The sequence below is a fragment of the Fusarium proliferatum genome (assembly GCF_900067095.1).
Source record: "Fusarium proliferatum ET1 genome assembly, contig: FPRO_scaffold001, whole genome shotgun sequence".
NCBI classification, from domain to species: domain Eukaryota; kingdom Fungi; phylum Ascomycota; class Sordariomycetes; order Hypocreales; family Nectriaceae; genus Fusarium; species Fusarium proliferatum.
In genome coordinates this window covers 3,592,617-3,614,768 of record NW_022194790.1, presented here as the reverse complement: position 1 = coordinate 3,614,768, position 22,152 = coordinate 3,592,617, and the positions used below count along the sequence as shown (strand labels likewise).

The following is a 22,152-nucleotide window of genomic DNA, read 5'->3' as shown; positions in this document are numbered from 1 at the left end:
AGCCCCGAAGAATAGAGGAACGAATATGAAGATTAAATCGCCCTCGTGGCAGTAGATAGCTTATGATACACCTACCTGACAATCTTGTTGGGAATAATAGATAATTTGGATCTATATGACGCAAGCTTGCAAGAACAAATCAAAAGGTGTATCAGCTTATTAGCGAAGAAATCATGAGACCGTGTCATTACTAAATCTAATCTACAGAAGATATTCAATAGATACTGCAAATCTTGAGTGTCCATACATCAAATGTCAATACAGGGACAAATAAATAGCAGAATAAAAGCCAGAAAATATCATAAGACGTGCAAAATCAAAGGTTAACTGTCCTTGCTCAGCCCAGGCATGACGTAAAAAGCAGAAAGGAAAAGCAAAACATAAAACTGAGAACGTGAGACCCTTTCCCCTTCATTCAGACCAGAAACAAACAAAGGAAATCCTCGCTAGTAATGCGTTTGTCCCCCAGAATTCTCAAGACCAAAACACCGCCTATATCCTTTTCCCAAGTGGTATCTTCCCATATCCTGTATCCCTTAATCTACATAATCTACCTCAGTTTGACCCATTGTCTCAGTCACAAGACTTATATGACTCCGAGCGCCGATGGAAGTGCTTCCACCATCACTTGCACCACCAAACAAACCCTTGGAGCGGGGCACAAGAACCTGTGCAGGGCATACGACTATCTCTTCGTCGCCTTTGCCATTGTCATCCCCCTTTTTGACGACAAGTGGGAAAAGCACAACCCGAACGATGGCACCTTGTGCCTCAAGGTCTTCATTTGAGGTTGTTATGCTGCCGCTTCGTTCATTCATCATCGATGCGTTGAATTGAACTGTTGCGGTAAGCTCACCGTCCGCGTCGTATTCAGGGCGCAAAGGCGGCAGCATCATATATTCAGCTTTTTGCGTCCGCATCTCGATCGAGAGACCAACGGCCTCTCTCATGACACGTCGTAGCTGAGATTGAATTTGATCTTCCAAGTTCGACGGTGGTGGGAGGATCTTACACAGTGTTTGGAAGATGGCCTGAACAACGGCCTCTGTGTCCAGATCACGTTGACGCTTGAAACTTTCACGCTTCGCCAGTAAAGTCAAGGTAACGGCGCGCCATTGGCGTACTGCTTCGATGGGGCCGACTTCGGTCAGCAGCTTCTCCAGTGACTTAAGCTTCTGTCTCTGCTCTCTGTCCATGCCAAAAAGATAGCGAGTGAAGACAAATTCCCAAACCATGTTCATGGTCATGGACATGAAGATATCGCGTCTCTTCACCCGGTCCCGGAGATAAACATCGACATCGGATCCATCAAGTACGGCGTTGTCGAGTCGATCAATTGTCTTCTCATCATTTATCTCGCTTGTTAAGCGGCAGGCGCGCATATCAGAGAATTTGGAGAAACGAAGCACCCATTGCTGAACATGGGAACAAAGTTGTTGGCAACGATGGTCGAAATGATCCTCGTCGCGGATGTTGAGAAAATGATCGTCGCCAGCCTTGGCTTCTAAAATCTGGCGCTGAAGGTCACGAATTTTCTCCTTGGCAGAATCAAGTTTGGCGCGAAGCTCGGCAATTTCTGCGTCCTTTGCTTCAAGAGACTGTTCAGTGTTGCCTTTTTCGCGTCGAGCTTCCTCCAGCTCACGCGCGACAGCGGCATTGCGACTCTCAAGATCAGTTACACGACCATTGTCTTTGCTTGCAAGTTCGGCGTTGGCGCTTGCAAGACCGTCGTTAACTTCTGAAAGTCTAGAGACTTCGTTCTGAAGAAATTGTAATGATTGCTTGAGATTGTCGATTTCGGCATCGCGATCGGCTAAACTGCTGGCGGCTCGTTGACTAAGGCTCGTCTCAGCCATAGCGCGGGCTTCGGTGAGCATTCGGTTCTCGGCCATTAGCTGCTCGACCTTATTCTCGAGTTCAAGGACCTGCATGCTTTGTCGGCGGCGCATGCTGTGTGGCCGGGTTGGTGATCGGGGTGAGCCGATGCGACCCTCACCAAAGCCATCCTTTATTGTTGTAAGTGACATATTACATTAGTATAGAAGTTGGTGATATACTTACATAGACGTCGGCCATGTCCTTGGCACGGGCGCGACCCTCATTTGCGACAGGCGTGGAACTGACAGGTGCGGCGGCGGTGGTGTTTTGTTGACGAAGAGCCCGCAAATCACTGCTCATTCGCTTGTCAACACGGCGGAGCGGCGGTGTGGGGGTGCCTGAGGAGCGGTTGATGCCTGGGCTATCAGGCCTCAACTTAAGCGGCTCCGGGGTCCGACGCCGAGAGAGGCTGGTGTTAGAGACAGTTCGACGTCCTGAACCCTCGAGACGAGGTGTTGACCGACGAGAAGGAGTGGCATTGTCTGAAGCGCTTCTCTGACCAGAAACTGATGATGAAATAGGGTTGGGACTCGTAGTCGGAATTGGAACTGGTGTCGAAGGCTCAGTTCCTCGTAGGGCTGCCGCTAAGCCCGCACCCGCTGCAACGGTGGCGACTGCCGTGCCAGCTGGAGTTAGAGCCCCGTATTGTTTCTTTTTTTCTGGCTCCGGTGTTGGTCCAGGTGCTGTAGGCTCTCGCAACACCGGTGTACCTCGCGGAGATCGACGAAGTCTTCGCTCGCTCAGCGGATCGGGAGTTTCCAACACCGTTCGGTCTGCAACTGGCTGTATCTGACTTTCCCTTTCAGCCCAGTCTTCGGGATGTACTCCACTGTCGTGTGAAGCCTCTTTACTGGCAGGTTTGCTTCGCCTTAGAGTTGCTAAATCCCCTCCGAATCCGTTGTCACGATGTGCCTCTTCACTCAAGCGTCTACTTCGTCTCTGGAAGCTCAATGCTTCGCCAACAGGAGCGCTGTCGCGTTTGGCTTTTGGTGTTGAGAATGCATCCTTGGCTGGCTCAACTTCGGCCTCGGGAACCTCTGGGACTGGCTCCAAGAGTCTGCTTGGCGATCGGCGTAGATCACTAATATCCGATTCCGAGCCCACCAGTGGTGTAAATGTCTTGCTATCCTCTCGTAACAGACCGCTCTTGGGCTCCTCAACGTCAGATCCACGACGAAGAAGAGGCTGAGGGGAGCTTCTCAACAGCTCCAATTCTCCTTTGCCAAGCACCGGACTTTCCATTATGTCTGACGTTTCTGGAAATAATTGCCGCGAAGTTGATTTGTGCTCTTTCTTTGGGTTCGTCGAAGGACCTTTTGATGTGCCAAGAACTTCCGATGTTCCCTCGTAGCTCTCCGAGCGCCTACTCTTTCCTGGCGCATCGAACAATGTCTCGTGAACAGACGATGTGACCTTGTTTGTCTTTTTTGAAGCCTTTGGTTTTCTCTCTGCTGGTTCGCTCTTGTCTTTAGCATCTGTAGCAATGTCATGATGCTTTTCCTTGTGGTCAGCACCACCACTAGCGAAGTCTTTTTCTGGTCTCTTCCTCCTCGCATCCTGGACTTCTCGGTGCGTTGTGGTTTTCCCCTGTACCCTTTTGTCGATATCTTTTACGGGTAACTTGGCGTCATTTGAGTTCTTTGTTGCTGCCTTGCTATCATTTTGCGATTCCTTATTCCCTTCTTCCAGTGCCTCATCCCTGCTTTCGGGTTTCTTTTCTTCTTGTCTCGCGCCTTTACTCTTGTCACCCTCTATCCAGTCCCCGAACATGGCAGAGCTGAACGTCGCGGCGGTGGCTGCAATCATTCCAGCGAAAGTCGATGTACTGGGCTTGCTGGATTTATGCAGGTCTGGCCCATCTTTCAAAACGTCCGAGGTGGCGGCTGTAGCTTCTAAGGAGCGTACAGGCTGATCCGTAGGTTCTTTTACGGCTGGTGGGTTCGCATCGGGAGGTCCTTTCGGAAACATGGAAGTAGACTCGGGTTTTCTCAAGACCTTCTTTCCCTCTTTTGCATCTAATGTTTCTTGTGACCATGATTTGTCAATCTCTTTCAACTGTGTTGCCTCATTTGCAGAAGAGAATTGAGCATCTCGATCAATAAAAGGTGCATGTTCCGAAGAGACTGATGGCCCAGCGGATCTCGCTTCCACCCCTACTTTCTGCGCTTTCTTCATTTCTTTCTTCAACGACTTGTCAGTAGATTTGATGTTAGGCGACTCTGTCGCTGTTGCTGTCAAATTTGATGGCCCATTGGAGGCACTGCTTGTCTCTTCAGAGGCCACGCCTCTGGACGGTGCATCCCCAATCGATTTCATCTCCTCCGACCAAGCCGTAATGGAATGACTCTTGGAAGCTGGCGTCATCTCCGTATCTTCGTCCACTGTCTCATGTACGAGTGTAGTTGCGGGGCTATGTCGCAGGGTGGGAGTTGCCACAGGGGATTCTGGGTCTATGCAACCATCTTTTGTCGGAGCAGGAGCGTTGTCACTTGTTCCAGGACCTGGTGCAGCTTGAACAGCTGTATCTGACTGACCTTCGATTGCCAATTGGGGCTGAAAAGGCTCGGTATGGATTAGGTAACCGTCCGGTGGCTGCTGGTCTGTTTCTTCTTTATTCCCAGATTCCATCTTGACCGGTATTGGCTGTGAATCGTCTAACACTTCCGTTGTCGCAAGCTCCTCTTTGGGAGCTGGGGCGTTCGGTTCTGAGAGAAGGTGATTGTCGGCAGGATGGTCAGAAACAGCTTGATTGGATAGCGCCCCTTGATTCCCTTCTGTTGCTACCTCAATAGATCTATGATTCGTTTGCTTCTGCTTTTTTTTCTTTGGGGCTAACTTCACAAGCGCATCTTCTGTGGCAGCAGGTGAAGGTTCATAGAGCTGTCTTGGTGAGGGCCCAATAGATGCATTTGCCTCAACCTGAACCAGCGACGGCCCGCCTTTGCCAGAAGCAGAATATCTACCTGTCGACGTCGGAGGACTCTGTGCAGTTTTGACAGTGGGATTTCCAGTACCAAAATCTTGAAGGGGGGCATTCGCTTCTTCCTTCTGGGCAATCATTAAGTCAACAACAGGGTCATCCCTGTATTTGCTTTCGAGGTGCTGCTTTCCTTGTGTGGCCTGATGCGGTGCCTGGTCGGTTCCCGAGGACTCGGGCTCAAGTGAGAGGTTTGGCACAACTACTTGAGCCTTATCATCAATATCTGAATCATCCAGAGTCGATTTACCGCCAGAAGCTCCGGGGAACTCGATGCGCTTCCAGACTGCTAGCTCTGGTGAAGCTTTCTCTTCTGTGATTGACGTCTCAGAAGCGTAGCCCGTTTTTATGTCCTTGTCGTTCTGGAAACGCGGCGTGGTTGAGTCTTCCATCTGAGCAGCTTCCTCAACTTGCATTGATGGTACATTTGATTCGTCAGGCACGGCGGGGTGACAGTCTCTTTCGATCTCAGTTGTGGCTGTCATAGGCATTACCCCGTATGGTGGTTCAAGCTCCAGGAAGATATCGCCCGACTCGGCTGGTGCTGTTTTGTCATCAATCTTAGCCTGGCCAGTGGTTGGTAGTCCGGTTCCTGGTTGGGTTCCATGAGGATCGTTCAGTATTGTATCGGCAGGCTTTGGCTGGGTTTGAGTTTCCTGCTGTGTTTGGGCATCTTCCAAAACTGCGCAGTCTTTGTTGGCATCACTTAGTACGAAAGGAGCAGTATCTGAATTCGGCTTCGGCTGCTTCTTCTCTTCGTCCTTCTCTGGAAGTATGGCATTCTCATCGCCTGGCCTGATACCGACAAGATCTTCCTGGAACGGCTCAGCTTGTGCATCAAGGAGAGAAACATCTAAGGTGTTCTTTCTCGAATCAGGGATATCTGTCGCTGATTGCGTGGTTACATCGTGCCGAGGTTCCGTTGACTCCAACAATTCCGGTTCCTTAAAGGTTGTGAGTGTGCCTGTGTGCATAGCTTCATCAGACTCTTTGACAGTAACGGCTCGTAGGCTAGAGTTTCCTTCTCTGTCCAGATGGGCTCTGGAACCCTCAGCGGAGTTATCAGCGTTACTGACTCCAGCCAAATCAAGGCTCACCGCTTGTTTGGGGGATTCTTGTAGAACTTCAGGTGCTGGACGGTCGATCATGGTTGGGGAGTGATCTGTTGATGGAGCGAATGAAACCGCTTCATACTTGTCCCAGGGCTTGCTGTCAATTTGATGCTTCTGAACAAGCTCAGCAGAATGAAGACAAGCTTCGTGGTCCGTCTCAGCCCTAGTAGAATTGGCTGGCTCATCGATGTAGAGGAAATTCTCGGCTGGAACAGGGGCAGGCTCATCGTCTTCCCCGGTTTTCTTGCTCTCCTCTGGCAGAAAGTCAGATGCTATAACCGGTACCACCTCATCATTGACTTCTCCTGTTTCCTGTTGTGGTAGCATCTCTACTGCACATGTAGCGCTGACAAAATCGCCATCGATCTCTCGGGTATACTTGGACAAGTGCTCCAAATCTGGAGGTGCTTGGCTAGTGGGGTGCTCTGTTTTCACTTCTTGGTTTGGCTTACTCAGTGACGAAGATTCCCATTTTGACGATAGAATTGGCACGCAATCGTTTCCCAGCTGCTGTTTGTTTGCATTTTCGGGTAGTAGAGAGTCATGAACGTCTTCCTGCATATTAGGCGTGTGTTGATCTTTTCCAGAAAGTACGGGTGTCTCTGCGATGGTTTGTGTCTCGGTCAAAGCCTGAACCTCATCGTCCGTCTTTGTGTCGTTGCTCTTGGTTTCCTGTATAGGAGAAGGTCCAGTATCACCATTCAGCGGCTTTTGTTGATCCGGTTCAGTCTCGCGGATTGATCGTGTCTCAGGTGCAGATACTGCGTCTGTGAGAATGCCCTCGTGGATGCCATCATTGCGAACCTCGAAGCTCGTTTTCTTTCCAACATTATCTTTACTGGTAGATGTCCTTGACGACTCCGGATCTTCCACAAATTGTCCACCACCACTACCACTGACTGATTCGATTTGAGATATAGGAGGGCTAGTGTCGGACGTAGGTTCGGGCAGATGTTTGCCAGTTGAATGAGTCGGTTCGAAAGAAGGCTGAATGATTGGGTCAAGACCTATCTTTCTTAGCTTTTTTTTCATCTTCTTCCTGTCCTTGGAAGAAAGGGCTGCCCACTCCTCGACAGTAAACTCATTCTCAGCTTGCTGAGCACCTGAGGAATGAGGATATCCATCGCCTGTAATGTCCATCACCTGATTTGGAGAATCAGGCGAAATCGACCCCGGTATTTGTCGAGACCGTGGATGCGCCATCTCGAGACCCTTGGCCACTTGGTTCTCATCGACCTCGTTGACTGGTTCAGAGTCTTGGACGCCTACACTATCCATTGCTTTGAGTGTGCGATGAGAAATAGCAAGCTCATGAGATGGTTCAGAAGAAGCTTCTTCATGATGAGATTCGGAAGAGGCTTTTGTCGTCCTCTCCTTCGTAAATTGATCTTGTTCCTCATTTCCTATGTCGGCAGCAATCTGAAGAGGGATCATTGATTCGAATTCTGCGGCAGACACAGGGGAACCAGATACTCCGAAGCCTGCCCTTGAGTCAGACGTGGATGCAGCAGTAATTGCCAAGTCTGCTGGACGATTCGCAGGTGTTATCATTTCATGAAAGACTGCGAGGTTTGGAGCGATGTCGACGCCTGCGGGTTTGCTTGGCTCCTCGACCTGATCGGCATCTTCATGGAGGGCCTCCTGCTCATTCTTGTTCTTTTTCTTCTTCAACTTCTTTTTCTCAGATGCAGACAAACTTTCAGGGGTGTCAGTCAAGCCATGGTCAGGGTCTGCTGAATCCTCTAAAAAGAGAGAAGTGGCCGTAGGTGCTATCTCTGAACTGGAAGCATCGGTAATCGCTTGAACGGTGAGTGAGATAGGTGGAGTATGCGACTGTTCATGAGCCTGTTCAGAGGTTGAGTTTGGCCATTTGGGCTGCTTGGGAATACCGGGAATTTCCAGACGCTTAGACGCTTGTTCAGTAGTGTCCGGCGGTGAAGGGCGATCCTCGAAAGACTCTATGTCCAGCGGGGGTCGTTCAGCTGCCTTCGTTGCAATCTGCTGTGGTGAGGACGTTAAGACATCACAGGCAACGGTACCAGAAGCACTTGTGTTTGTGGCACTGAGTTTCCGGGTATGGTCTGTTTCGCCTTCTTTGAGGCCATGTAGAGCATCAGGGTTTCCGCCGACGGAGTCGAGGTCCAAATGAGAGTTTGCAGAAGCTCCAGGAAGCTGTGGAATAGACTCAATATTATCATCAGTCGCTTGTCCTCGGGCAGTTTCATCCTCAGATCCGACGGGCGCGTCTGTCGATGCATGCTCATTTAACAAAGGAGACTCGAGCACCGTGGAGGCAGCAACTTCCTCAGATAGGATGACATGCGCGCTGTCTGTCGTATCATGCTTCATTTCGAAATAGGGCGTGGGATCTTGGGTGAGCTCTTCCGAGAGATTTGGCTTGGTTGCGACTTCTGCCTCTTTTCCTGCTTCAAATTTTGAGCCACGGACCTCAATCGTGTCAACACATTCTTTGGGTGTCTGTCTTGGTAGAGCCCACGACTCTGATGAGGCATCGATTTCCACCACGCTCTTCTGCTCAATTGCACTGTTAGTAATTGGGCCTTTACCAAAATTAGCGACTTGATCCTCAAGATCAACCTCCGGCGCAGGAACAACGATATCCTGTCCAGGGGCTGTAGAGTCAAGTTGAGATCCCTGAATGGCGGCATCAGCTTCAGGCTTGGCAAAGGCTTGTCCAGTCGGAGAGTGAATATTGGTGTTGTCCAGAGATTGAGTCTCATTTTTGGACTCGGATTCAGCTTCAATGACGGGCTCAATTATAGGTACAATCTCCTCGATCCCCGGGAGTCCTTCTTTCTCATCCTTAAAGTCAGGCTCTGGGTCTGCCTCGGTAGAACTTTGGGCAACAGGCTCGGATTGAACCTGTGGCTTTGGTTTAGATTCTAATCCAGTTTCAGCCAATGGTTCCGATGGTGCCTCTTCAGAGGCTCCGATTTCCTCGGGCGTCTGTGGTTTGGGCGAGGAATCCAAGGCAGCCAGAGCCTTGACTTTCTTCAACTTCTTGATCTGTTTTTTTGACAAGCCTGCAAATTCCTTATTGCCTCCTAGTTCCTGTCCCGGTTCCGATTCTGGCTCCAGCTTCGTCCCGGACCCGACATGGGCTTCAAGATCGCCAGCTCTGCTCGTGTCCTCCATCCGTTTTGTACCCTCCGTAGGTCCTTGGCTCTGTGCCTTATCCACGGCGGCGGCGGCGTCGTCCTGCTTTTCCGGATCCGGAATCATCTCCGGCTCCGTTGGACGGTTGGTCTCGGGGTCCTGCAGGATTTCAAAATCGTTGTCTTTAGCCTTCTTCTTTTGGTCGGTCTGGGATTGACTGAGGCTTAACCCACCCCGCTCGTCTTCAGGACCAGCTGGTTCTTCGCTTGGAAGCTCTCCAGAATTACCGGTATCTGGTATATTGATATGGTTGTCTGGAGGAGTTATGTTATCCTCCAAAGGAGCCGCTCTGTCAGGTGTCTCGTTTTCATCGGTCTGCTTAGGGGTCTCATCGTGCGCGGCTTGAGGATTTTCGGCGGGGACATGGATACCAGTATCGGCCGAAACGTCAGCATCCTGAGAAGAGGTAGCAAGGCCAGCCTCAGCTTCAGTTTCCTGGGTCTCTTCGAGAGCAGCCTTCTTCTTTTCGGCCTTCTTCTTCTTCTTCTTGTCCTTCTTTGACAGTTTCGCCGGTGAATCGGGTTCCTCGGCTTCGGGAGGATTTTCGGAGGGAGGCTCATCGGGTGCTACGATATCAGGCTTGTCCATGGCTGGTGTTGGTTCCTGGACAGAAGGGGTTTCTACGGTGGTCTTGGCATCAGCTGGCTGTGTCTGCTCATCATCTACTGGGGTAGTCTCGACAGTGTTTATGACTTCCGACTCCATGGGAGGCGACGGCCCATCTTGATGGACAGGCGTTTCTGTAGGTTCGATAACACTTGACTCTGCAGTCTGGGCAACGTCAGACTGTGCTTCTTGCGAAGCAAAATTCTTGGCTGTATCAGAGATCAAGTCTTTAGATGTTGGCTCGGGAGGTTCTTGGAGTGCGGGTTCGGCTTCAGGCTGCCTCTCTGGCTCGTCAGAGGAAGTGGCCTTCTTCTTTTTCTTCTTTTTCTTGCTCTTCTTATCGGGTGAGGTCTCTAGCTCGGCCTCTTCCATAATAGCAGCCGAAGTTGCTTCAGTGTCGCCCTCAACGGCCGTACTCTCATTTGCAGGCCCCAAGGGATGGTTCACAGGAGGTATGTCAGGCTGTTCGGCATCCTTTAATGGCACTTCATTTGAGACCTCTTCGGCAACTAGCTCAGCAACCGGTACTTCGTTGACGCCGGCTGTAGCTTCATCGAGGCGTAAGGGCTCGGATACTATCACAGGCGGTTCGCTGCTCTGTTTTGCTGCACCTTGAACTTCGTCTTTCTCAACAAGAGATACCGATTTCTTCTTCTTCTTTTTCTTTGACTTCTTAGTGCTCGCCAACTCTGAAGTGTTGTCTTCAGGAGCTTCTATAGCATCTTGAGGCTCGGTAGTCACAGCCGTATCAATAACATCAATGTGTTCCTCGGTCCCTTCTACAGCCGGCAGGGATATTGCCGCCTCGGTGGTCTCAGTCGGTTGTTCAACATCTCGAGTCTCACTTTCAGTCGAAACTTCGTTGGCACGGACTTCAACGACATCAGGAGGCCTGGCGGTAGGCACTTCCTCACTTGAGTGTTGTTTGTCATCGTCTAGAGTGCCTTCAGCCTTCTTTGATGTGTCGATTGTTTCAGACTCCTGTTGGGGTCCTTCAGCATTGCTGATGTCCACCGGTTCCTCGGAAACTTGCTCTCGGACTTCAGGGACGACTGATGCCGCTAACCTTTGAGCGGCACTCTCTTCAAGAGCAGCAAGACGTGCTTGATCCTTCCTCAAAAGTCGCCCTTTCCTCTTCGCTCTCTTCTCGAGCAGAGCTTCGATCTCTGCCTTCTCGCTCTCCGCCTCAAAGTTCCCAACTGCGAGAGAGGGTTCTTCCTTAGCGGCTTCCACTTCCAGAGAATGAGCATCTGGTGTCCTTGGAGGCAGTGCTTCATCAAGAGCAAGTTGAGGGGAACCATCATCTGCAGGCGGGGGTAGCTCATCTATTGAATGTTCGCCCACCGGCTTCTCACTCTGTGCCTCGCCTCGTAATTCGGGCCCAGCTGACACGTTTGCTGTTTGTGATTCATCCTCAATATCAAGAACAGTTGAGTTGCCAAACGCAGGTGTCTGTTCCTCAGTTTCGGGCCCCATCGGGAGATCGGTCTGCGATCGTTCCTTAAACACAACCTCAGACGATTCACCACCGATTTGGGGCTGCTCTTCAGCTTCAGGCTGAGATGGCTGGCCATCGGCTTGAAGCTGTTCTTTTAGCTCCGATTTAGTTGGTTCGTCGCTGATGTGCGCCAATCCTTCGACTTTAGGCTCAACTGGCTCTTTTCCGATCTCAGAGGAATCCGGAACGTGATGCTCCGCTGAGTTGTCATCAATCTGTGATCGTTCTTTGATTTCAGGATCAGCTGGCCCAGCGTCACTTGGCAGCCTTTCCTTATGCCCATGCTCAGACAACTGATCATCAGTCTGCAACCGTTCGCTGGTTTGCGGTTCCACTGAAGCAGTATCTAAGGATGACTGCTCTTGAGATTGGTTCTCAGCTGGTGTAGCATCAAGCTGTGGCTGGTCCTTGACTCCTGATTCGTCCAGTACGCCATGTATCGACTCTTCATCAGGCTTCTGGTTGAGGAAGGCATTTTCAACAATAGAGTCAGAAGTTTCAACCATGGGATCTGGCACCAGGATATCAAGGTTCTTTCTGCCAGACATTACTGCTGTTTCGGCACCTGATCCATCCTGGCTGATTTTAACGTCCGTAGTAGTGTCTCTGGTTTCTTCCTTGGGAGCCTCATCCTGGCTAGGTTGGTTCTTCTTTTTCTTCTTGTTTTTCTTGGCCTTCTTCTTCAATGCCATTGCATCCGCCTCGCTAATTTCGCCAGGAGCTTCCACACTAGACTTCGCACCCTCTCCTCCAGTTGTCTTGCTGGCATCTTCTTTGATTACTTCTCCAATGCTGGCTTCTACGGGCTTTGTGCTCAATTCTGAGCCTACCACCACAAGTCCCACATCTTCATCCTCGACTGGAGCAATAGACTCTTCTTTGACAAGCTGACCAAGATCAGCCTGAGCTGGTATTGTTGAATCCTTGTAGGAATCCGCAGTAGATTCATGTGCTGGGTGCTTAACATCATCAGCCGTAGTTATCGTCGAGGAATCTTCTTGTTTGATTTTGTCGGACTCGGTTTCAGTAGAAGCTGTTGCATCCCCCACGCTTGTTGCTGGATAACCAATGACATTATCTTTTAACATTTCGGCGGAGTCCTCCTCAAGAGCCGAGACTGGGAGTGTCTCGGTGAGTTGTCTGTCCGTAGTGGTAGTCACTTCATCCTCAGCAAGGATGTAGAGGTTAGCATCCCCTGTAGCCTTGACTGATTCGTCAACTTGGGAGGATTCCAGTCCAAAAGAAGTTCCTTGAGACTCGTCTGCCGGCGCATCTCCTTGCGAGAAGAGTGGTTCAGAGATCTGGGGCTCTATTGTGATGCGACCCACCTTGTTGGCATGCGTCTCGGGAGCGGTATCAGCAGCGGAAACGTCTGGCTCGACGTCGGCAACTTCTGGGTTTCCAGCGCTTACGCTAGAAATATCTCTATCCCTGGGAGCGCCACGATGGAGTTTCGGTGTAATGATATCAGACCTAGTGCCTGTGACCGTTGACTTATCAGCACTTACTTCATCAGGCTCAGGTTCAACCGATTTATTTTGTGTCTGTGCTTGATCCCGGAATCCCCACATCCTCTTGAAAGCGGAAATCCCAGCCGTGGCGGGGAGTGCCCGAAGAGCAGATGGGAAGTATCCTTGACTTTGTCTGTCTTTTCGTGGATCTTTGGCGGAAGTCTGGGAATCACGAGCGGCCGGTTGATAATCGACATCATCTTTGGACTCAGGATCGTCAGGCTCCGGAGCCTCAACTGGAGAAGCCTTTCCACGATCAAGAACTTGATCAGTATCTTTTGATGACAAAACAGACTGTGGGTCCGGAGCCTCATTGTCTTGAGTAAAGTCGGTGGGCTCAGCTACCACAACGGGCGGCTCTTCCATCGGGTTTCTGTTGGCATTCTTAATCGCTTCATTGTCACCAACGTCCTCAACTTGAAGAGACTCTCCTATTTGAGGCATCTCTTGTTTATCCACCATTGGCTCATCATCGGCTCTGGCGCCCTTCTTCTTCTTTTTCTTCTTCTTTGACTTGGGCGTAGCGGCGCTGTCACCCTCGGCTGATACAATGGGGGATTCGGAAGCCGGATCGGAGGCTTTTGTAGATTTATCCGGTGCCTTCTCTGGAGCATCTACGCTTTCAGTCATGGTATCTGGTTGGGCCCAGGCATCGAATGCATCTGCACCAACAGGCTCAACAGAGACCTCTGGGAGTGGTTCCGCCATAGAACCTGAGGCACTATGGGCAGCTGTTTCAGATGATTCAGCAGAGGGTTCAATGGGCGCGACTGGCTCCGTCCAAGCATCAAACGCTTCTTTTTCAGCTTCAGAAATTTCAGCTGGGCCTGTGCCTTCAACCTCGGTGACTGTTGGCTCTACAGAGATTGTTTCCTCTTCGGATGGCTGCTGCATCTTGCTCTTCTTCTTTTTCTTCTTGCTCTTGGATGGAGACACCAGTTGCTCTTCAAGGGCCGCTTCTGCGATAGGTGAAGTGGTGATGGAGGTCGATTCCGCAGTAGCTTGAGCATTGGCAGAAGATTCGATTACGGGCTCAGGGTCTATTAGTGGTACCACAGATTCGATGGCGTTGTCTAGCCCTCTTGGTGACTCTTCCGCTACCTGGTCCACCAATAAGTTCGAATCAACTGGTTTGTTTTGCTCAACGACTTCCTGGACTTCTTCAGACTGTGCGATCGTATTCTGTTCCTCATGCAAAGCCTCAGGCTCTTGAGGCTTCACGGCTTCGGTGGCGAAAGGGTCGGTAGAAGAAACCTGAAAGGGTTGAGGTGTAGATTTGTGGGTGGGCTCGAGTTCAACCATAGCCGGCTTTGTTTCAGAAGCTTCATTCACTACGACAGCCTCGTCGCCTAGAACGGTATTGTCACCCTTGCTAGCAGCGGGGACGGGAACGTCGAAAGAGTCTTGAATGATCAGCTCAAGTCCCTTCTTCTTGAGCTTCTTCTTCATGTTTTTCCTATCCTTTGCGTTCATGGTTGACCACTCATCGGTGGTGATCTCATTTTCTGCACGCTGGGCAGCGGCATCCCCAGGCTTTACAAACGGTGTTTCCGATTCTTGAGTAGCAGGCTCCGTATAGGGAACAACAGCTGGTACTGATTGAGGCTCGGTAACAGGGTTGTTTATCCCGGTATTGGTGTCGCGAGCAATATCGGTAGTTCGCTTTTCTTCCATAGGCTGGGCGGCGGACTTCGTAGTGGAATCACTTACTGAAACTGCTTCAACAATGGGATCTGTGACAAATATGCTGTCCGGCGCTCTGATGGATTCGGGTTTTTCGTAAGTCGTGTCGATAGCAGGTTTGGTGTTCTGGCCATTGAAAGGCTCAATGATCTCAGGGTCTGTTTCCTCAACTGCTTGTGACGGAAGTTCTGGAGACAGAGCTGTGGCATCCTCAACTGCGGACCCAATTGCGAGTCCTCCAGTGCTATCCTCTACCAAAAAGTCTGCAAGAATAGGCTCGAGGACTTCGTCATTCGTACCAACAGTTTCATCTTCTTCGGGAGTAACAGGTTGCTTGAATGTGGCAATCTCGGCGGAAATCGTAGAAGAATTAGGCGCAGTCTCACTCGTGGCTTCGGTGATAGGTTCAACAGCGGGCTCGACAGTTGATTCAGTAGCAGACTTAATAGCAGGCTCAGCAGCAGGCTCAGCAGCAGGCTCAGTAGCAGGCTCAGCAGCAGGCTCAGTAGCAGGCTCGACGACAGGCTCGACGACAGGCTCGACGACAGGCTCGACGACAGGCTCGACGACAGGCTCGACGACAGGCTCGACGACAGGCTCGACGACAGGCTCAGCAGCAGGCTCAGCAGCAGGCTCGGCAACAGGCTCGACAACAGGCTCAAGGACAGGCTCAAGGACAGACTTGATAACAGCTTCTCTTGGTGCCATCTGCTCTGCGTGGCCCTCGAGAGCGTCCGAGAAATACTCATCAGCAGATGTAAAGTCATTTGTTTTGTCTGCGGGTGAGTGAGTTCGTTGCTGGCCGTCCAAAGTGGTACGAACAGCCATGTCAGAAGCGTCAAAGGGCAACGATGTAGCAGAGACATCGTTTTCCATTTCCTTGCTAATGACTTCTGCAGGCATCGGGAGATAAGTTGTCGGTTCCTTCTCATGCTCTCTGGCAGTGTCAGAGGAGAGAGGGCCTGGGAGCATGGGCATAAACTCCGCGCGAGGCGTTGTTTCCTGAGATCCTGCGACAGAGTCCTTGGGATGCTGCTCCGATAGCTCGGTATCAACACGAAGATCAGGGCCGGTAAAATCAAGACCGGAGCCGAAATAATCGTCACTATGCTTGAAGAACTCGGATTCGGGTGAGTTCCTTGCAGAAGTCTCGCTAGGTTCACTAGGTGGGAGCGCAGGTAGCACTGAGCCAGTAGTTGGTTGTTGGTGTCGTGAGTGTTCAAGAAGATACAGTGGCATGATTTCTCGACTGTTGTCCCAGGATGTTGGTCGAGCTGCTCGCCTTGACATGACCACAGCATCCGAATGAGAGGTTATAGGGGAACTAGCGGGGGACGCCTTGAAGCTAACAGGAGAGGCGGGGTTTGACCTATTACCCAAACGAAGGGCGATAGGAACAGCAGTTCGGCTGGGTGATTTTGTGGGCGTGTCAAAAACGCTACGACGTCGCTGATGGGTACGTGAATCTCGCCGAATTATACGCTCCTCTGGAGGCGTGTCAGGCCTGCTGTCGGGAAGAGGGGGTAGTTCCTCCGGACCAGAAGAAGGGCTAGTTGGTTCGCTGGGAGGTAGCGGAAGGAGGTCGCCATATTGAGGGTCAATGGCTGGTTTGATAACACGGGGCACGACTTCGGGGTCAACCAGTTCGAAGCTGCGCGCACGAGGCCGGCCATCACGAGAGACAGGATTCTCGTGATCTGATGAGGTCTCAGCGGCGTTGGAACGAGCAGCATCAGACGCAATAATGGCCGCTGCACTCGCTAAGCCGACACCCGCGCCAAGGGTGCCGGCATTATCTAAAAAAGAATCCTTCTTATCCTTGCGTGACTTGAAGAGGCTAGAAAGAACACTATTGCTCGGTCGCTTCTCAGGGGTTCTGCGTTCTTTGTACTCCTTGTCTCGGCGAGATGAGCCAGGCATGGATGCAACCGATTTCACATCATCATCATCATCATCATAACGCGAAGACTTGCGTCTATGTCCGCTCTCGCGCCGACGGTCATCTCCACGCGACTCAGATACGACAGAGCTAACATCTCGGTCGTCAAAGAAGTCACGTCTTCGATCCGATGGGCTCTCTCTGCTGTCGCCGAAATCTTCTTCGGCTCCACTCCTTCGTTTCGACCTCTTGCTTCTCTTGCTGCTTGAACTACCAACAGAGATTTCGGAGGCAGCTAATGACCGGGTTGGGGAGTCATTGCTGTAGGTGTGACGCTTCGATCTTTTTGGCCGCTCATCATCATCAGGCCTTCTGTGGTGAGATCGATCTCGGGATCGATCTCTTGTTCTTTCCCGTGACCTGTCTCTAGACCTTTCTCTAGACCTATGGTCTCTTGAACGATCTCGAGATCTATCCCGTGACCTATGTCTGGATCTTTCTCTAGACCTATGATCTCTTGAACGATCTCGAGATGCTCCTCGTCTTACAGACCTTCGATCAGTGGGGTCCAGTGTAGAAGAATCTCGATATGTGGCATCGTCGCGAGAATCGCGGTCCTTCCTGTGCTTGCTTGAATACCTGTGGTCTTCTCGCTCATCGTCTGATCGAACGTCTCGGGAGGATAATTCTCGAGATGAATGGCGATGATGCGAAGGCCTCACAGGGGCGGAGACGCGAGACCCATCGTCGTCATAGTAGTAATCGTCGTCATTCCAAGGCTTGTGCGACTTCCTGGGAGCGTCTTGCTCGTCTTGAGAGCGAATGTCGCGAGATGGCGTTTTTCTTGAACTTGAGGAGGCAAGCGCACCCAAGGCGAGAGCTGGCACAGCCACCTTGGCGATATCCACGGCGTTGAAGCTCTGGCTGCGATCGTATTCTGCAAGGGTATTCTTCGGTTCAGGTTCATGATCAGATCTGGTGTCGCTGGCTGGTGCGTCGCTCGCGTAGTGATTAGTAGAAGAAGTACTTGGGCCCATGTCATCGGAATCGCGGCCCTTACGATCCTTCTTCCCCCTCTTGCGAGTGGTATCTTCCCACACCTCTTCACCGACTTCCCTTGAAGGTGACGGCTCCGTTTTGATGTTCACAATCTTTCCATCATCCTGAACAACGACAACGTTGGACTTGTCTCGCTTGCGCGGTTCTCGCTTGCTCAACTTCGAAGTTTCGGAACTGTCTTGAGGAAGTGGCACGTCTTCAGGCTTTGGCGAGTCGGGCTTGATGTCGTGCTCGCCTTCATACCTAATAAAAGGCGTTTCCTGAGGGGTCTCAATCTCTCCGAGAACAAACCCTTGCTCGGGGAGAAGTTTTGGGATGTTATCATTTTTAGGCTCAGGAATGCCCTCGGCGGAAGGTCGCTTGTACCAGGAGTTGCCATTTGTGCTGCCATGAGAATCACCGTTTGCCTCTTGAACACCTGGAGGAGAGTCACGCCGACTGTAGGAGGGGTCATCAATGACGATGTCGGGGTTGAAGCCAGTATCCTTCAGGCCAGCAGCCAGCGTGGCAGCAAACTCAAAGTCATCTGCAAAGCCGCCAGGCATCTGTTGAGGATGTGGACTTGGAGGTTTAGGTCCAGGGACTGGAGGTTCGTGAATCGTATCGTCACCGGAAACGTCTTCAACCCGGTGAACAGAGATGTCTCTGCTTGCTTCATCTGGAAAGCTTCTGGGTATATCTGGGGTTTTGGATGACACTACAAAATCAGGTTCGTTGTGTGGCTCGGCGCTGCTACCAGCCAGTGCCGCGGCAAGGATACCCCAGCGACTGGCCTTGTTTAGCTTCGGCCTCGGCTTGTCGGGCGATTTATCAGTAGGAAAGTAGTTGTCGGAATCACTTCGGTTCTCTGGTGTATCTACTTCAAAGCTCTTCGTCTCGTTCTCACCCCAGCTGACAGATTTGGGAACAGACACGAGTTCGCTAGCAGAGATGATCTCACCCTTGGGTCCGATGCTGACATCGTCAGGCGAGGGTACCTCATCACCCGCCTGCCTTACACCTTGTGCTTGAGGAGCTGGAGTGTGTTGACGACTTGTGGCAGGAGTAGGATATATCAGATTGAGGACAGGACGCTCTCGTGAAGGCTCTCTTGACCTCAAGACAAGAGCAGAAGAATTGTCACCCAGGTTTCGGAAATGGCGTTCTTCCCGGGGGTATATCTTATTATCGATCTTCACATCTGCATCTGGTCCATCAAACATGTTGTTATCCGAATGCTTGTCTTCCATGATCGGCGGTGTGACAATTGTGAATGGATCATTCTTATCTTCTTGCCACTTGTCGACGACAGATCGCTCAGGGGATGCACTTCGGGATCGTAATTCGTCAGAAGCAATTTTTCGGGCGATGCATGCCTCACGATAGAACCTGTCAGCTTCCTCCTGCACAGTATCTTTGCGATCTCTTGAGCTATCTTGAGATCTATTGTTTGGATAGCGACGGTGTCCATGCTCTTGAGACCGCTCATGTTCGACTGCAACGGCGGAAGCTATTGCGGCAGCTGCAGCAGGAATTGTGGCATGTTTGGCCTCATCAAGAATAGATTTGGCCTTTCGCTCGTCCTCTTCGAACTCATGATCGTCTTGAGTATCGCGACGTTGTGCTGGATCGTGAGTCTCCCGACGGTACTCGTCAACCATACGCTCAATCTCAAAGGAGTCTCGTCGGCTTAACCGAGCGTCGGCTGCTGAAGAACTTGGCGGCGAGTCTTCAAAATTAGGCTCGCGCTCAATGGTGACAACATTAGGTGTAAGAGGGCGCCCAGGTGTGGTTCTTTGAGACACAGTGAACGCATCGTCCGCAACTTGGTACTGGAAGGGATCAATAGTCTCATGTACAGGTTGAGTTGAGTTGCTTAGAGGGCGATGGCCAGCACCGACAGGTAGAGGAAGGTCACGGCCATCTTGAGTCGCATCACGCTTGCTGTCGTCAGCTTGGACGACAGGTTCACGCAGCACTTTGAACTCCGGCCCCGATTCAATATGGAATGCTTCAACTTCGCCCTGATCCCTTTGAGGCACATCTACAACACCAACATTCTTCTCCATTCTATCCGTGGGGGTATCGTCATGATCATATCGTCGTGAAGATTTTCGCTCGTCATTATACTTGGGAAAGATAGGCTCGGGATCCGATCCACGGTAGTCACGCTCCCATTTCACATTTCGTTCACGCTCGTCCTCCAATGTTTCCTGTCGCTGGGTATGGTGGGCCAGGCGTTGTTCCCAGTCGAGTCTCTGACGTTCCGGATCTTGGACTTTTTGCCGTTCCAACTCTTGGGCTTTTTGATGCTCTAGCTCTTTGAGCTTTTGTTCCTCTGCTTCTAGGGCCTTCTGGCGCTCTAGGTCGATGCGCTTTTGCTCACGGCGGTCTCGATCAGCACGGTCATGTTTCCTCCCATCACGATTCTCGGAATTGTTCTTTCGCGAGGATGCTGAAGATACCATAGCCGTACCGACCGCTGCTGCTGCGAGACCTGCTGTAGCAACTCCTGCCCAACTCTTCCCGTCGGGCAGCTCGGATTTGCGCTGCCGAGGTTCCCTGCGGTTTGTGTCGTCAAACTTCTCGGCATTATAAACTTTTGATGAAACCGCCTGCTTGGGAACCGGCTGTTGCAGGGGAACCGGCGCAGGTCGAGTCGACGAATCCTGGCGCCTGTCAGACATTGGGAACTGGCCTCTGTCAAATCTATAGGGATCAGAGATGGGAACAGGATACACATCTCGCATCTGTATTGGTCCACCAGTCTCTAGGCTAGCAGAGTCGCGACGGTATGCAGCAGCCTGTTCTTCATCCCGGAAGCCACATGGAGTATTAATTGAGCCTCGAAGAGAGTTGTAGGGGCCAAAGAGGCGAGGGTCAACGATAGAGCCCCGGTCTCCATGTCGCCGAGGGTCAAACACTGGGCTTTGACCTGAGGGCCTTATAGAGCCAGGCAAAGCGTGTGTGGCTACTGCAGTTCCTGCAGCCGCTGCGGCACCAGCTGCGGGCTTAATAGATTCGCCAACGATGCCATATGCAAGCTCGGAGTCGGCAGCTGAGGCAGCGTCATCACTACTAGAGGACTCATCGTCAGAGGCATCCTCCCAGTCTGAGTCATCATCCGAAGTGTCGACGCGCTGCTTTGAGCTACCCAACCCCCGTGAGCCGTGTTTCTGCCGGCCATAACCAGATGCCATAGCTGCGCCAGCTGCAAGTCCCAGAGCAGCCGCCTTACCTTTACCTGATCCTCGGCTGGATAGGCGTTGTTCGTCTTCCTTGGACCGCCGCGCTAAGTCAGAGAGTTGCTGGCCAAGGGCCATTATCTCTTCATCGGCGGTCTTCTTCCGAGGCGTGGGTCGCGATGCGCGATCGGACCCCCCTGAGCTGCGCCGCCGATGTCCTTGACTCGGACCATGACCTGGAGAAAAGGCATAGCCTTGGCCAGAGGCACGGCTTTGGCTTCGGGGGCTCAGTGTACGACTTTTTGGTTGCCGGACGTATCCCTGTCCGTAGGCTAGGTCAGAGTTCACAGAAGATGATGATGAGTTGCCAAAGTAAAGCACGCGACGCTTCTGTTTCTTCTTTCTGTGGAGGCGCTGTTTGACCCGGTCCGAGGGTGCCTTGAAAAATGTGCCAAAAACACCACCAAACTGTTTCGTGTCCTTGTATCGTGAGATATCTAATAGTGATGTCGATGTGTCACTTGAGGACGAGAAAACACTTGAAGGTGTCTGAGGTCGTTGTGGATTATGCTGTGGTTGATAAGGGTTATTATATCCTGGCACCGGCTGAGGCGGCGCGCTGGAATAGCGTTGCGATTGTTGATATTGCTGGGGAGGTGGTGGAAATTGCGGATACTGCGGTGACTGTTGATACATAGGGGACTGTTCATAACGTTGAGGGTCATATGCTCGTTGCTGAGAGTGTTGCTGATACATTTGCGGGTTTGGTTGTTGGGGATGTTGTGATTGTTGTTGCGATGGCAGCGATGATTGCTGACGCGAATCTCCCTGATCTCTCGGATCGCGGTCGCGAGACTCGTACCACCGGCGGCGAGATCCCTCGGGGTCCCGAGAGCGATTGTCTCGCTGCATTGCGCCGGTTTACGGTCTACCAGCGTTGCGAGGTTCGTGGAAGGGGTTCTGAGTGTGATGTTTTGATGGTGTTTTGTTTTCGGGAGCTCGTTGCCAGCTTTCATGGGCCCATCCGCCGCGGCCCGCAAAACAGGCGGTGGCTGGGGTCGCACGTCGTTGGTCAAGCTGAAATAGAATAGGTGGGGATTGTTGCGGGTCTTAGATTTGATCTGGTCTTCTGGGCTGGGCGATGAGCCATTTGCTATGAGGAGGCGTGGGCGCTAATTCTCAAATCTTGACTTGTACATACACTTGATGGTTAGGCGAGTATTGCCGGATCTAAATGGCATGTTGTAAGAGACAACTTCTAGGTTTGTCACACTTGGCCTGACATCGTGGGCGTCTGGCTTTAATTAAAGTGCTTCGACAATCTGAATACCTCAGTCAGGCCGCCACACATTGGCTAGCGCTGTCGTAATATCCACATCGTAGATCCATTGCCAGCTGGCAGTCGTATGCAGTCACACAGGCAGACGGCGTCGGTTCTTACAGGCCACGAAGTGGAGCCTACCCTGTTCAGTATCGAAAAGTAATGATCTCTTTTGTTGATTGTCTCACAGTGCCGGCCTCGTATTGCAACTCTACCTCATTGGATAACAATGTCTACGTATGAGCAAGATCTCATTTTCTACAAGCTGGGCAGAACTAACAAGAATT

General features: G+C 51.4%; 1 protein-coding gene across 1 annotated transcript; it reads right to left on the bottom strand.

The window, feature by feature from the left end:
- Positions 1-536: 536 nt before the first annotated feature.
- On the bottom strand, positions 537-21,456 carry FPRO_00907 (uncharacterized protein; the record flags this gene model as incomplete). The annotated part of the gene is made up of 2 exons (XM_031221225.1): positions 537-2,006; positions 2,062-21,456. 2 exons carry the CDS (start codon positions 21,454-21,456, stop codon positions 537-539), a joined length of 20,865 nt encoding a protein of 6,954 aa, XP_031075565.1.
- Positions 21,457-22,152: the final 696 nt, after the last annotated feature.